Below are 15,234 nucleotides of genomic sequence, written 5' to 3' on the forward strand. Positions count from 1 at the left end.
GCTGACCATGGCATGACATTGTCATGTGGCAACAGAAGTACCGAAGTGAGAGACTTGCTGATGTTTAAAGAAAGTGGTTTTGTGACTAGCCTTTAACTCTGCCCAGAGATGTCATTTTTCCTGGCCTTTGAACAGTTTGAAATACCCCTTGGCTTATGTTTTTACCCTGTTCCAGCTGAAGGGAAGAGGGATTGCTTGGAGGTCTTGGCAATTTTCTGTGACAGCATGCCAGTCTCCCAGCCTTTTCCCCTGGTACTTTAGGCAGGGTGCAAGCAGCATTCTCAAACTGGTCTTCACAGCTCTGTGTGGCTGGTGGAGCATAAGGACAACATTGCTGGGCTTAACCTGCTCTCCTTGTTTGGCAGAGGAGGAGCAGGCACATCATTCAGAATGCAAACTTCCCACTGCATTTGTCTAGTCATGGTTTCACATGCTCAGCAAAGCTCTTGCATGGTTTAACCACAGGGGCAGGAGGAAAAGAAGTTTGTCTAGTTGCAACCTCTTTTAAAAAGGAGGCAGTCCTTTCACTAATGAGCCTGATGTTTTAATCTTGCTCTGTCCCACTGACTTTCAGAATGCCTTTAGAAGCCAGTGTACAAAAAACGCCTCTTTGGGGTGGATGAAGGTAATCAAGCAGAGAGCTTTAAACACCTGCTTACCTGTAGCTGCTAGTATTTAATTTAAATAACTGGAAGAGATATTGCATTGCCCTTTCAGACCCTTAAAAGGAACAGTTTCTGGTGGGTTTTGGGGTCTTGAGTTATATTATCAATGGATCAAGATAAAATTGTGGTGTCTTGAGGAAAGTAAGTCTTGCACATCATGCTTGCTTTGTTTTTGGGATTGTGAACTTAGATTTTTCCACATCTTATAGCTTAACTCATGGGAGTTTTGCTTAGATTTGACCATGCTGCCTTTCAGTCATTTCGGCAGATTTGGCTGTGAATGTTCTGCAAAGTGTGCTGGCTTGCTGTTCCTTTCAAGCAGCCTTTCCTCTCAAGCCAGAATCCTAGCCTTCTGGTCAAGCTCAGGTTTACAGTGGCTGATTGGGTGTGACTCTGGAGAGTTCACTGCTGCCTTGTTGCCTAGGACATTGCTTTGATGGAATAAGGTGCATAATGTGGAATTCTTGTCTGGTTATATATATTTATTCAAAGATGGGCAGAGGTCATCTATGGGCATGGGAAAACTTAAACCTCCATTCTGTAAGTAGTCATTCCTGAGATATCTGAATTGTTGATCTATGGAGTGGGGATGATATGCACTTAAAAAAAAATCTCAGTAGTGCAGTCTTTGCACTGAACTGTTTTGTGGGGGGTTTTGTTTGTTTTGGTTTTCTTAGCTGTTTTTTGGTGGTGTTTTTGGTTGGGTTTTTTTGTTTTTTGTTTTTCGAGGGGGGGGGGGAGGGGGGGGGGAAGGGGAGAATTGGCTAGGGGTATGTAGTAGTTGGATTGTTGAGGGAGGCTTGCCACTGTTGTAGGGCTGCGGGTGTCCGTGTGTCTTTTGTTTAGAAGTGTCCCATCTTTAACACAAAGACTTGTCTGTCTTTGTCCAGTGTGGAGAGGGACAGAGCCAAGAGATTAAACTGCCATTCTTTGTATCATCTCTTTTCAGGACCAGAGATTCTTCATTTAAAATATTCAGATGGGGTGAGAGAGGGCACATGGAAACAAGGGAATGGCTAGGATAGGTCTATTCCCCCTGCATTTTGTTTCCATGCAGCTAAGCAGAAGCGCCTCTTCTCTTTAAACAAACTCCTGTGTGGTGTTGGAAAGTGGTCACACAAGTATCTAGCAACAGTAGCACTTAAAGCTGGGATTCAACCTTTCCTTTCCTTAAGGGCTAGGTGTGTTGGTAAACAGTCCTGAGAACCAACCGGGAACTGTTGCTATGAGTTTAGACAAAATATCTTCCAAAACAATTATGCAAGGCCGAAAGGAAAACATCTTTAACTTCATTGGGAGTAGTGCTGGTTGCCATAATTCATTCTCTGTATCTTTTTTTTTTTTTTTTTTTTTTTTTTTTTTTTTTTTTTTTTTTTCCAAGCTTGCAGTTACATGTTGTGCTTCCCAATGCTGTTAATTAAACTAGTTAGGAAGCTCCCAAGATAGTGCAAGCTATATCTGTAATACGGCTCAGGAGTTTTATTCTGCTTTTCTTTGTTTGTTTTTTACCTCTGACTTGTGTAAGGACTCCTTAAATCTGCTTTAAACCCTGTTAAATTATCATGCTGTGTTTTATTTAAAAGTTTCTTTCAAGCTGAGACACTTGGTTTGGAATAGTAAAAAATAATATGTAACTTTTATGAAACAGTAACCAAAAATGGTTTGGGCCAATGGAGCCTCTGCATAGAAGGTTGGGTGTGTGTCTCGGCCTGTCCAGCTTTGCTTACTTTTTGAAGCATTTTCCCACAGTTATCAGTGAACGAAATGGAATCCTAGTCTGCTTTGAATATGAAACATATTTAGGCTTTATTCCAAGCTGGTGTCTATCACAAACTAGGTTTTCATTCAGAGGCTGCATGCTGTGTCCAGTCGTGAGAAAACAGTCTGCTTCAACTTTTCTTTTTTTTTTTTTTTAATTATTTTCTTTTTTCTCCTGTCTTAAGGAATTTGAGATCTGCCTTGCACTTGCACCCTGTAGCAGCTTACTCTTAGAACTGTATTTTGTTTTCTGTTACTGAAAAGGTGTTAAACACTGCAGGCCACAAATGAGCAGAGCAGTCTGTGACTGAGCACAGATAAAATGAAGAAGAAATAAACCTTATGATATACATCTTCTATGGGAAAACATCAAAACTCTTTGTGAAAACTTCTTATTCATTCTATTTTTGTTCTCTTCCCCAGAAAGATGTTACATTTACTACTTCATTTATACTTAGTTTGGAACATTTTACTTTTAATCTTCTTATTTTTTCCTGGCTTTTTTCTTTTGGTATGTGTGCTTTGGTTTTGAATCATTCTGTACGTTGGGATATGGTTAGCTAAATGACAATTTTGAAAGATTCAGCTTGGATAATAATAGAGCTGAGCTGGGGAGATGTTTTAATGGCTCTTGTTCTCAATTTAGGATTGGAGATAAAGGTGGCTTAGATGTAATAGCTGGCATCTTTCCAACCCATGGAGTCACTTCAGTTAGTTTATGCTTATGATTATTATTACTGGAGTGCTAGAGAGCTCATTGGCAGATTAGTGCGTCTGTAAATGTGACACGGGGTGGATAGTGCATCTTCCCTTTCCCCTCTCTTCCCAATAGTCTGGTCTTAGCCTTTGTTTTACAGTGCTGCTTTCTCACCCCTCCCCCTTCCCATACCCATCAGTTCTTCCCTCAGTTACCTGATACTTGTGGGATCCGTGATGGCCCTCATGCAGACAAAGCTTTCAAAGGGGGTGCTGAAAAGCAAAGTCCCTGGAGATCGTGCTGTCGAGGCAGAGCACAGTAATCTTAGCAACACTTCATGCTTTCAGGGTGATTGGGGGAAGGGACAGCATGACTACTTCTCTGTAACTAAAATTCTTTTGAAGCAGTTTCTGAGGATGGGAGGCTGGGGTTTTGGGGGGGTGTATTTTTTGGTTTTTGTTTGTTTTGGTTTGGGGTTTTTTGTTTGTTTTTTCGTTGGGTTTTGGTTTTGTATTTTTTGTTATGCTGCTGTGCTAGTCTGGCGTTTTTCTGTCTTCCATGTACATTTCTTGAACACATACTTCGTTGTGGCTGCAGCATAGTGTCAAGGTGGTATTTCTGGTTAAGTACATAAGATGCATTAAGGATGACAAAGATGAGCTCTCCAAGGTGAAAGGTCTTCTAAGTTGGTCTGGATAAGGTAGCTTATGGGGTTTCAAGAAGATAATGTTTGTCTCAAGTATAATCTATTACCTATTTATGTTTTCAAGTATTCCATTTTAAGGCAGAGAGCAGTTTTTTTCTTTTTAATAAAAATTGTTTGGTTTTTTTCCGTAGTCATCTGTGGCTATAAAACTAACTCTTATTGCTCTTTTGCAGAGATCCTACACGTTGCTTGTTGAGGCATGGGATTACAATGATAACTCCACTAGTAAGTATTCATTCTGCTCATTTACTTAGTTCAGGGACTTTGATTTCTTGTCCTTTGCAAGCATTTGGTGTTCCTTTGCTTACTGTGAAGCAGGGCATGAGAGAGGGAAAAGCTCTCCCCAAAACAAGGGGAGAGCTGCTCTGCAAGAGCTTGTCTCCCTCACTTTGCCTGTAGAGGGTAACTCCCTCACCTAGATACCAACGTTTTGATGCCTAAAAATAGATGCTGTTAATTCCTTCTTTCTCTTAAGGGAGAACAAAAGCCAAGGGCTTTCTTCAGACTTTTTTTGTTTGGATTTTTTAAACTTAATGATACTCAGAAGGCCAAGTCTGTTGACTTGGTAACTTTCTACAAATGATCTGTTTCTCAAAACTGAACATGCTGCTTAAAAAAAAAAGAAACAAAGTTAAAAAAAATCTTCAGAAGTCTTGGTAGAGGCACCTATCTAAGGACTGTAGATAGGAAACAGGAGTGACTCCTAGGTCATTGTTGGGAGCTGGATGTCTAGAGATTTATATTTATGAGCTTAAAAATATTTACCAGACACCACCTGGGGTGCGCTGGCTGGAAATCAGGGGTGGGAATCTTTCCCCTGGAATGTTTTTGGTTGGTTTTAGAAACTTTCTGCTGAGCTTTTCCTGTTGGGTGCAAGAAACTGCATGGAGTCTCTTGGCATATGAGCTGTTCTACTTATTGCCTACTGTTACTGAAGCAGGTGGGCAAAATCAGCTCTATTCTCAGTGTAAGGCTTTAATAGTGTGTGGTGAAAGCCACAGGAGAAAGTATGAATCTGAACTCTTAAACCTTTTGTTGACACAACAAGCCTTTTCCTTCAGCAAGGAAGCAGCAGCCCTGTGGCCCATCTTAAACAAATCTTAAAACAGCTCCTTGTAGGCTGCTTTGGAATGCCAGGTGAAAGCCGCACAGTAATGAAATGGACTTCGTGCCTCACAAAATTAATGCCTTGCAGAAGTGTGAACGCTGCTGTGGTGTTAGGTTTTAAATGGTGAAGAGTAAACTGCTTCAGAAAGGCCTTTGAGGCTGGGAACCTTTCTGCACAGATCTGCTCTTTAATTTGGTTTTAAAATGTGCAGGGGATGTCCTGTTAGTTTCTAGAACCGTTGTCAATTGCAGATGATTCATCTGATCTCTCAGGTACAGCCACGGTTTCCTTTACAACTGACCACATTCCACACTGTGGCAGTACCTGTGATTTCAAGCCCTACCACAGCACAGCTATGGAGAGGTGGCTGGGAAACATATTGGCTCTTTGACTATGGAGGAGCAGAAAATAGATTGCTACAGTAGCAGAGTTGTATTAAAAATGGAGGATGCTAGAATTCAAAGTGAAAGCCTTGTTTACAGTAGGATTTGAGAGTTTTTTTCAGACTGGGTCTCTGCCACTTTTACTATTATTAGAGCTCATCTTTTTTCATGAAACAACTCTATTCCCAAAGCTACACAATGTACCCTTTCTTTGCTTTCATGTTCTGGATGTACAATTGTCTTCAGACAGACAAAATTGCCTTATTTCTCAGCAGTGCATTTGACCAAGTGCAGACATGTTCTTACATTTGCTCCTGATTTAGAATCCTGCACTAGTTTTACTGTCACATATCCATCTCTAGGTCACTTCAGTCATTGTAGTGCACAAAGCTTTTCCTTTGTACTGCATCACTTAGTCACTTTCCCATATCTGAAGAAATAAGTCTTGAAGAACTAGTTAAGGAAATAATTAGAACTAAACAGTTGTCATCATATAAAGCTATGCTTTTTTTTTTTTTATGTCCATGGTTTTTTTTTAACCCTCATTACTACTAAATTGTGAGGGCTCTGTGAAAGGTCTCTCTCTCAAAAAAAAAGAAAAAAAAAAAAGTTAAATTAGTAGTCTTTGTGTAACTTTTCAATAGCTCTAGCATCCTCTGATCAGTGCAGTCCTTAGGAGATCCTAGAATGGATCCTTCCTTCCCCTTGCTACATTCCACTCCTCCTACGTTCCCTTTACCACATACTCTCTCTTGTCTCACTTCCAAGAGTGGCTTGGAGTTAAATTCTGGCCCTGCTGAAGTTCATGAGAATTGTTCTTTGTTGAAGTCAATATTCAACTTACATGGTTTTCTTACTCTGGTTCTTGTCTAGATGCCATCTTGGTACTGTTGCTTCATACATAGAGCTAATGGGGCTGACATTGCATCTCAAACTATGTCAAAGAGCTATTGTAAATTACCGGTATCAATTGCATGTGAATTCCAGCTGGGCATAAGAGACTTCAGCACAATGTAAACCAAGCTGGAAGTTAGCTGAAACAAAGACTTTCAAAAATAACTGTGGTGTCCTTGGCCACCCAAACTGCTTAGAGGAGTCTGGGCTTTTTCTGTTGTTGTTTCCTGATGATGGGTAGTTAAAATTTCCAGAAATTGGACCACTGAAAAGCAAAAGCAGGCAATCAAATTGCTTGCTTCCCTGTGTCTAAACCTCTGATGCCATTGCCCACTGAGTAAAAAGACAGATAATTAGCTCTGAAATGTAGCCACAAAAGTGAATTAAACCAACAAACTCTCTGACAGCAAAATGCAGAGCAGAAGCTAAAGATGTACAGAAAGCCTTTCTCTCTTGCTTCATTAATTTCAAATTGCTTAATGTTTCCTCTAACCTTGCTAGTAAAGCATGGGATTCTGGGTCAGATGATGTTGTTTTCTCTGAAGCCTGGCTGATTTCTTTTTATTTACTTAGCCAGTCTACTGCTTTGGGATTGTTTACTATAAAACTTAAATTGTTGTGAGCTAAGAATGGAAGAGTTGCAATGCCTTCCCCAAAGTCTGGGTCAGCATGCTTGTGTAAGTGTCTACTAATAGGTGGGAGTAGAGGAGGGTGGAGAAATTTCTGCACAAGAAGGAACATGCCAATACTTCATTGTGAAAACTGGGGGTGATGGCTAATGGAAAGAGATCTTAAGTCTCTAAGACTTGAATTTAAGTGTATGGTAGTAGCTTTATGATGTGTATCAAATGAAAGGCATTTTAGCCATGATCCAAAGTGAAATTGCAGCTGGTTTTCATCTGAGCCCTTAAAAAAATAAAGTCCAGTGGACTAATAAGGATGTTTCCATTGAGTTCAGCCTGTGGTTAAGGGCTCAAAAGAGCCATTGGCTCGAGTGAGATGTCATAGGCGTACAGCAAGGACATGCTTCCTAATGAGCTGGCAGATAGGGGAAGAATGATAGAGCAGAGGCAAGAGGAGAGGTCTCTTTTCCAAGGCAAATTGTTTTTCTCGTGCCAAGGACTGAAATAGCTGTCAGTTCCCAATGGGGAACAGCAAAAGACTGGAAAAGCTAGAGTTAGTGTATGTATGTGTGCATGTGTGTGTATGTGTCTGTGTGTGTGTCTGTGTAGGGAGGGGGGGCAGGCAGCTTCCAAAACTAAATTAAGTGTCATTTCCCTTTTGCCACTTACAGGAGAGAAGGATAGAGTTGTTTTACTTGCAAGAAACAGGATGTCTTTATACACAGACCCGGTATTTGGGGAAATGCATTTGCTTTCCAACTGTGCTGTAGTAGATCGGGGTGTAATCTTGGCAGGTGCAGCAAAGCCATCTCCGGTACGCATGAGTGGAACTATAATCGCTTGACTAGCCCTATTCAAGATGAATAGATATGCATCTGCTTAAGTACCTCTTGGAGTTAGTCAGTAATCGTGTTGATGAGATCTAAGAGCCTTACACCTGCACAGTAAAGTACAGGACATGATATTGCTCTGGATATACCAGTATGGAAAAGTCCTTAGGCATCTACATTACTTGTGAATGGGATTTAAATTAATAAAGGCCTACATCCATTTGAAAGTCTTACACATAGATGTGGGGTTGGGGGCTTAGTGCCAATGAGTAATAAAATCTGATTTGAATGGAAAATACTATAGAACCAGAAATACCAGAAGGTGAATAAGAAGTTGCTGCCCTTAATTTTACACTGTAAACACTTAATGCTGTATTCTTGAGCCAAGACTACCCCCCAGAATGTGTAAATGCTTACAGTGTGTGTGTATTGACACTAGTTCCTGCGGTTCTGCAGCAAATGCTTTGATTTGGCTTTATTCAAAACTGCAGATGAGCCTCCAGGATCCTAGTGGTGAATTGATAATGGTGTGTGAGGCTTGAGAAGCCCGTTTGGAAGTTCTTTTTTGAAAACTATAAATTAATGGTCCTTAGCAATGCATTTAAAAGTATTAAAACATGTTATCTTAAGCTTGATGTAGGTAATTCATTAGTCTTTAAGTCTGCCTTTTGTAAAATTCCCAAACTTACTTCTGTAATTATTGGAAGAACACGCTGAACAGAAGTATGCTTTAGTTCTAACATTTGAATGTGTCAGTATTTCACATGTTGCTTTCCTAACATTATTGGCAAACTGTTGTTCTTACCTGCCATTATTTTGTTGCTGGGTTATGTTCCCATATACAGCACAGTGTATCCTGGTACTTATTTTTGGGTTTGTACTGTGTCTGCAAGGATATTTTGGCTGTTTTATGATAAACTTTCACTCTGCAGTCAAGTGCTTGCTAGCAGGAGGTTGTAAGGCAGATCATTTAAGTCACAGGACCTGGACTACATAGTGAAATACTGCAGACATATACAATGTTCTGAGCTACTGTAAAATATTATTACTTCAAGCCATAATTTAGATGGTCATAGGGCTCTAAAACCCAGAAGACTTTGGCTAGAACTAAATGTCAAGTACAAAATCGAAATTCTGAAATTTCTCTCTATAAAGAAAAAGGGGGATCTATAGCACATGTACCCAGTAATTCGAGTTCTCTGCTTGAAACTCTAGTAGTCTTGAATTTTTAGTGTCAGCTAACATCTGAAGAGAGAACACAGTATTTCTCAGCCAAAACCTGGAGAGATCACTATGTCAACCGAATGCCAGAGTTACTATTTTTTTCATGTAGTGCTTACACCAGAGTCTCCAAAGCCTGCAAACCTTTTATGATGCTTATGTTCAATTTGTAGACATTGCTTTATTAGGCTATTGTAGTATGATGTTTTCGTAAATATTCCAGTTAAAACCAAAGCTAGCACCATTAATGGAGAAATAGGGAAAAACCACACTATGTCTCAATTGACTGGAGTGAAAAGTAAAAGCAGCTGAATTTTCTTGAATCTCAAACTGTATGATTCTTATTGGATGTCCTTAAAATGCAGAAGGCGTAAGTGATTGGCAGTAGCCTAACAGTATCTTTTGATTTCAAGCTTTGTTCAGTATGATAATGCTGCATGTGTGTTTCAGTTAATGGTTTGTAGCTTAAGGGCAACCTTATCTTACTCTCTAAAACAGAAAATTAATAAAACAAACTGGCTGCCTCAGTCTTGTCTGTGAAGTTAGAGAGCTGTGATGTGGGAGATAATGATACCTAAATGAAATTTTAACTCTGCCATCTCTGCTGACTTCTAGATCCCGATCGCATTATTGAGAAGGCATCCCACTCTGGCATGATCAACCCAAGCCGGCAGTGGCAGACTTTGAAACATAATGCAGGAGCTGCCCACTTCGAGTATCAAATCCGTGTGACTTGTGCAGAACATTACTATGGCTTTGGCTGCAACAAGTTTTGTCGGCCAAGAGATGACTTCTTCACTCACCACACCTGTGACCAGAATGGCAACAAAACCTGCTTGGAAGGCTGGATGGGACCAGAATGCAACAAAGGTTTGTGACGCATATTTGACCCCCAAGTGATCAAGCAGTCTTCTGAATAGGATTTGAGTGCTTCAAGCCCAGGTTGCAATTCAGTGATCAGCTTGTACGGAGAAGAGGGCTAAGAACTGAAGGGAACACGACTAAGTCTTTGCACAGAGAACTAGGGGCAGGAGAAGACTAGTTTCTGCCTTGCTTTAAAATCTTGGAGAGGTCTGGGCACTTAGTTGATGTGTTCTTTCTCTGATTATCCACATCTTTGCCCTTGGGAAGAAAACCCAGCCCATTGACTTCAATGGGAGTTCTGCTGCTGACTTCAAAAAGGATTTCCCCTTTGGTGCAGACTTCAAGACAAGCAGGAAGGAGAGACTTGTTTTAGAGCTGACCTGGCAAGTGTAATGCTTTGGTGTTTAAAAAGTCCCAGGCTGTTTGTTCTGCCTGAGATGATGCTTAACATGTTTATTAGGGAATGGCAACGTCCTAGGCAATTTCAGAAGGAGAAAGCAGGACTCCAAGTAGGAACAGACTATTGGCATGTCTTGCTGACTGTGTTTACCTGCAATTAGAATAGATGCTCATTTTAATATCCTGTCTGTTCAGAGATATGTCTCAAAAGTAAATCCAGAGTAGTTAAAAGTTGCTTTTAATTAGATGTAAAGCCAGGGAGAGTGGGCCGTGTCACCTGCAGAAGACAGAAAGGAAAGACACAGATATGAAGTGGCTTGCAGACTACTAAGGCCATACAGTTTCTCTGCTTAGAAACAACTCTTCAAACAGCATTAGATATGATTCTCTGCAACCTAGCTGATAGATTCCCTATCACAGGGAACCACCTACCTACCTTGGTTTTCGTTCCAGTAGACTTGATACAAGGGACTTGTTAAAACCTTGGATTTAGTAGGATTAGAATGCTGGTTAGAGATTAAAACATTCCCACGAGTGTGAAGATGAAGGAAGTGGGCAGCATGCTGATACTCTTTTTGTTTGTTTGTTTTTTGTTTTAACAGCTATTTGTCGGCAGGGATGTAGCCCCAAGCATGGTTCTTGCGCAATTCCAGGAGAGTGCAGGTAAATGCTCCCTCTGCCTCCTTGTTTTTCGCTTACTCAACCAAACACTTACAAAAGTGATGCTAAACAATCGGATTGGGGAGCGAGGGTGGTTTTTTTTTTTTGAGTCATGTTTTTGACCAGGCACATTATTCATGCTGACTTCCCTAGAATAAGTGGGGACAGGATTTTAGTGCACTGATAATTTTAAGAAGCCTTTGGTTTGTGAAAATGTGGCACTAGGGGGAAGAGGGTATGGGATAAATCGCGTGAAAGCTGCCTAATGAGCACTAACTAATTGTTTCTGCATAAACAGAAACAGTGCAAATGTTTTGTGGGCATGTTTTTTTCAACAGCCTGATTAATAGGCTTTTTCAACTGTAAGCTTGAAGTACAGGGTGGCTTTTCTCTCCTCTCCTCCCTTTCACTGCTTTCCCCCTTCTTCCCTCCCCCCTCTTCTCTCCCCCTCCCGGGTTCCTTCCATCGGTAGGCAAAAGTCAAGCACTCTTTAGAATGGGATTAGTTAAATCTCTCAGTTCCTTTACCATTGTGAGCCAGGCTCTGAGTGCTGAGAGGTTAATAGCTGGGATGAAATCTTGTCAGTAGACTCCAATGAATGTGGAATTTTCCTCCTGTGCAGACAGAACAGTCTGTTCTGTCCTGGCAAGGAGACAGTGAAAAGCAGAGCTTATCCATAACCCAACAATTAAATATTTGAAAAAATATACAGCATGCATTTACAGCACAGAGAGGCTTTCTCCCTTACTAATAGAGGGTGAAGGGATATTAAATGTGGATGTTCTTAATCAACAAACTGGTTTTAAGTTGCTTCAGGTAATATCATATCTGTTTACATGCAATAGGGAATTGAGGGCTTCTGAGGTTACAAAATGTTGGTATTGATCCTGTGCAGGAGGAGTTAAAAAGGAAGCCTGGGTATTCCCAAATAAAAATCAGAAGTCTGAAGGAACAGGAAGCAATTTTTCTGCCTAACAAACATTCATGGATTCTCTATTGCTGGAAGCTTTAGCTTTTTAGACTGCTTTTCTTTCTAGATAAGATGTAATTCAAACACAAACTAAATCTTGGGTGTCTGATGGACTGTATAATATAAAAAGTTGTCCTAAGTAGTCACAGTAGCTCATTCTTTATCCTTGTAATCTATGCTTCAAAACTAAGCAAACTAAAAATAATCAAAGAACATTCTAGGAAAGTAAGGTATGAAGTAACTTCTCATCCTCCACAAGAGACATGGCAAAGTGAAAGTCAAGCCATAGGATGGACTGTTGTAGCCTATGTTTAGTGATTTTATTGTTTAGCAGCACACTGATATAAGCTATTTAACTCCCAGAACACCAAATCTATTTTTTCTTTTAATTAAAAAAGCAAAGGCTAGCAAGTGGTAGGAAGTATTGGGGGCCAGATGGCAAGAGGAGTATATCAGTCAAGGCTACCAGTGATTTGTGGTTCTGTCATCAGAATAAACATGCTTTATAGGGGTTGCTGTCTCCTAGTCAGAACAACAGGCTTTGTTTCCAGATTTTTTTTTCGTTCCTTTCTCTTTCTAAGTCTCTTACCTCCCACTTACTGCCCAGACATGCACTAGTGCTCTTATTTACTTAAGGTGCAACTTTCCCACACTTGATTTGCATAGTCTTGAAACAATGCTGTCCTTCTGGTGCTTTCAGATAACTTCTGCTTGCCAAGTTAGACCACTATCTTTAAAGTGAACACAGAAACAAGATTTTATTTTCTTTTAAGTTTTGGTGAGTCATATAGCCTGCATGCTACAAATGCACCAGGGTTTAAAAATAACATCGCAACAGAAACTGCCCTGGGTTCTGGTACAATAGACAACTTGCAAAGATTCTTAAAATATCCTTTTCCCTTTTGGTGCAAGTCACTTTCTTTAATGCAGGCCAGCCAACAAAACCATGTTTACTCATGAATTATACAAGGAAAGTTAACTTTAAATTTCTCATGAGAAACTGCAGCACACGTTATTAAACAAGAATTATTACTATGTATCTTGTTTTGGAATTGGTATCTAACTTTTTTTAAAATACCCACAGCCTTTTTCCAGTTTCATTTGTTAAATGTTGAGGTTAGTGTTTGAAGGAAGTTGTATCTTTGGCTCTACAGCTTATGGCTTTTTTTTGTGTGTGTTGTTTCTGGCTTTTTTAACTACTCCTTTCTAGTTACTCTTGCTTTAAAGAAAACAAAAGAGCCCCACCCCTTTGATTTGGCAGAAAGGAATAAAATCCTCAATTTAGATACTTGTTTTTTGTAGGTGAGGTGCCTTAGTTTTGTCTGTGTGAAAGCTCACAGGCAAGTTGCTTTAAACGCAGTACAAATTAAAAGGGTATGTTCCTAAGTTTTGATATTTGTACATTCTTATATTCCCTATAGAGAAGAGTTTTCCAAGAGCTAATTGAGAGAGGTTGTTTTTCCTGATCTGGTTTTCTTTCATGTTCTTTGCACACAAAGATGTATAAGTTGGACTGTTTGTTTGGGTTTTTTGTTTTGTTTTTTCTTTTAACACAAATTAATGAGAATTTCCCATTGACTTGCAATAGGCTGGCATTGAAAGAGCTATTATAAGAAAAACTTAATTAGGATGCTGTTTGTTACCTGAGATTTTTAGAAGGGAATTTGGACTTACCACTGGCTATGTGTGATTGCTAGATCTTTCTAGCTTTTTTCCAGGAGCAGAAATTGCCAGTAGAAGAATTGTGGGGGGTTTTATAAATAGAAAGCTTAGATGACTTCTGTACAGATGAGATTTATTTTCATAATTTAGTAACAGCTTCATGCATAATTGCTGCTGATCAATTATTCTCAGGACCTGTAAATGAAATACAGTACTTCAACAAACCCTTTCTTTTAATATTCAACTTGTTTTCCTATCTATAGATCAACTTTAATTTGAAGAATCCTTGGTCTGACTTGCTAGTGAGAACCAAAGGAAAGCCCAAATGAGCTTTCCCTTAAGCAAGTTTTACTTTAAAAGAACATATTCCTTTTAAGTACAGAATTCAGGTAGCTCATTGATAGTCACACTAAATAATTTAAAGAATAAATTCTTCTCCAGACATGAAATTAAGGTTTTCTCAGAATTTGAGGTGTTTGTTATTCCCTAAAAAAAGAGATTAGCATGTATCAAGCTCTGCATGCTCTGACAACTGATCTTTGAACACATTTAAAATCCTGATGTGTTTTTTTTCTGGCTCTCTTACTGTGACCCAGTCTGTGCTTTCTGCATGTGTCATCTTGTTCAGAATAAGGTTCACTTCTGATAGATTGGAGAGCTCCTGATGCTTTGCTGCTGCCTCACCAAGGTCTCAGAGTTGGTGTTTAGGGTTTTGTTTGTTTTCCTGCAAACCCAGCATGGCTGAAATGCCTGGAACCTTGTATTCATCTGGATAACTATTGTTACCACTGACTTTTTCTTACCCCCTCAATTTATAAAGCACCCTGTCAAAGTCCAGAGATTGATTTGTAGTGCACACCCACCCTCTCTGCCACATTTGTATGATCTTCCAAAGGAGCATTATTGTGCTGAATGGCCTCATGCTGGTTCTCTCAGAACAGTTATTCTTTTGTCAGGGGACTGGCTGCAGAGACCTTGGCAAAATTACTAAAATATTTGTTTACAAGAAACCATAAAACAAACCTTGAATAGCTTTTCCCCTCCCCTCTTCCTGCCCTTCTCCCCCACCTCCTCAGTCTTTCTCCAAGCTCTAGACTTCTATATTCACTGAGCAAATCTAATGGGATTTTGGTTTGTTTCCCTCTTCTGATTTTTTTTTTTTTTTTTTTTTTTTTTTTTTTTTTTTTTTTTTTTTTTTTTTTTACTGAAGGTGTCAGTATGGATGGCAAGGCCAGTACTGTGATAAGTGCATTCCACACCCAGGATGTGTCCATGGCACTTGCATTGAACCATGGCAATGCCTTTGTGAAACCAACTGGGGTGGTCAGCTCTGTGACAAAGGTATGCTAATCTTATAGATAGCCAAGTGTGATGCTTGAATTTTAACACTTGGCAGACCTAGCAAGGAGAGCATGTACCCGAGGCTGAGTGAGCCCCCTGAAACGTGGTGGGAATTTTGTCCTTCAGCTACTTGGTGTTGTTGCCTCTGCTTTTCTGGCGTTGTTAACATATATGCTTACTAAGTATTCTGTCCTGTTCTACTCTTGTGTGCAGAGGCAGTCTGTAAAGGCTCTAGAATAATGGAACTGAGCATGCATGTGGTGATGTTCTTTTTCAACCACTGTTTTAATATCCCTCACCTCTTGCAGATCTGAACTACTGTGGAACCCACCCACCCTGTTTGAATGGTGGTACCTGCAGCAACACTGGCCCTGATAAATACCAATGTTCCTGCCCTGAGGGCTACTCAGGACAGAACTGTGAAATTGGTGAGTGTTGGATGCAGCTGCTGAG

The 15,234-nt window shown here is 40.0% G+C and overlaps 1 protein-coding gene across 1 annotated transcript in view; it reads left to right on the forward strand.

The window, feature by feature from the left end:
* Window positions 1–15,234, forward strand: part of JAG1 (jagged canonical Notch ligand 1) — a 36,739-nt gene that overhangs the window by 8,781 nt on the left and 12,724 nt on the right. The window contains exons 3-7 of the mRNA XM_071740274.1: window positions 4,000–4,051; window positions 9,501–9,755; window positions 10,751–10,811; window positions 14,651–14,781; window positions 15,090–15,209. Of these exons, the coding sequence (XP_071596375.1) occupies window positions 4,000–4,051; window positions 9,501–9,755; window positions 10,751–10,811; window positions 14,651–14,781; window positions 15,090–15,209 (619 nt within the window). The remainder of the gene's footprint in view (window positions 1–3,999; window positions 4,052–9,500; window positions 9,756–10,750; window positions 10,812–14,650; window positions 14,782–15,089; window positions 15,210–15,234) is intronic.

The sequence above is a fragment of the Heliangelus exortis genome, chromosome 3 (genome assembly GCF_036169615.1).
Source record: "Heliangelus exortis chromosome 3, bHelExo1.hap1, whole genome shotgun sequence".
NCBI lineage: Eukaryota > Metazoa > Chordata > Aves > Apodiformes > Trochilidae > Heliangelus > Heliangelus exortis.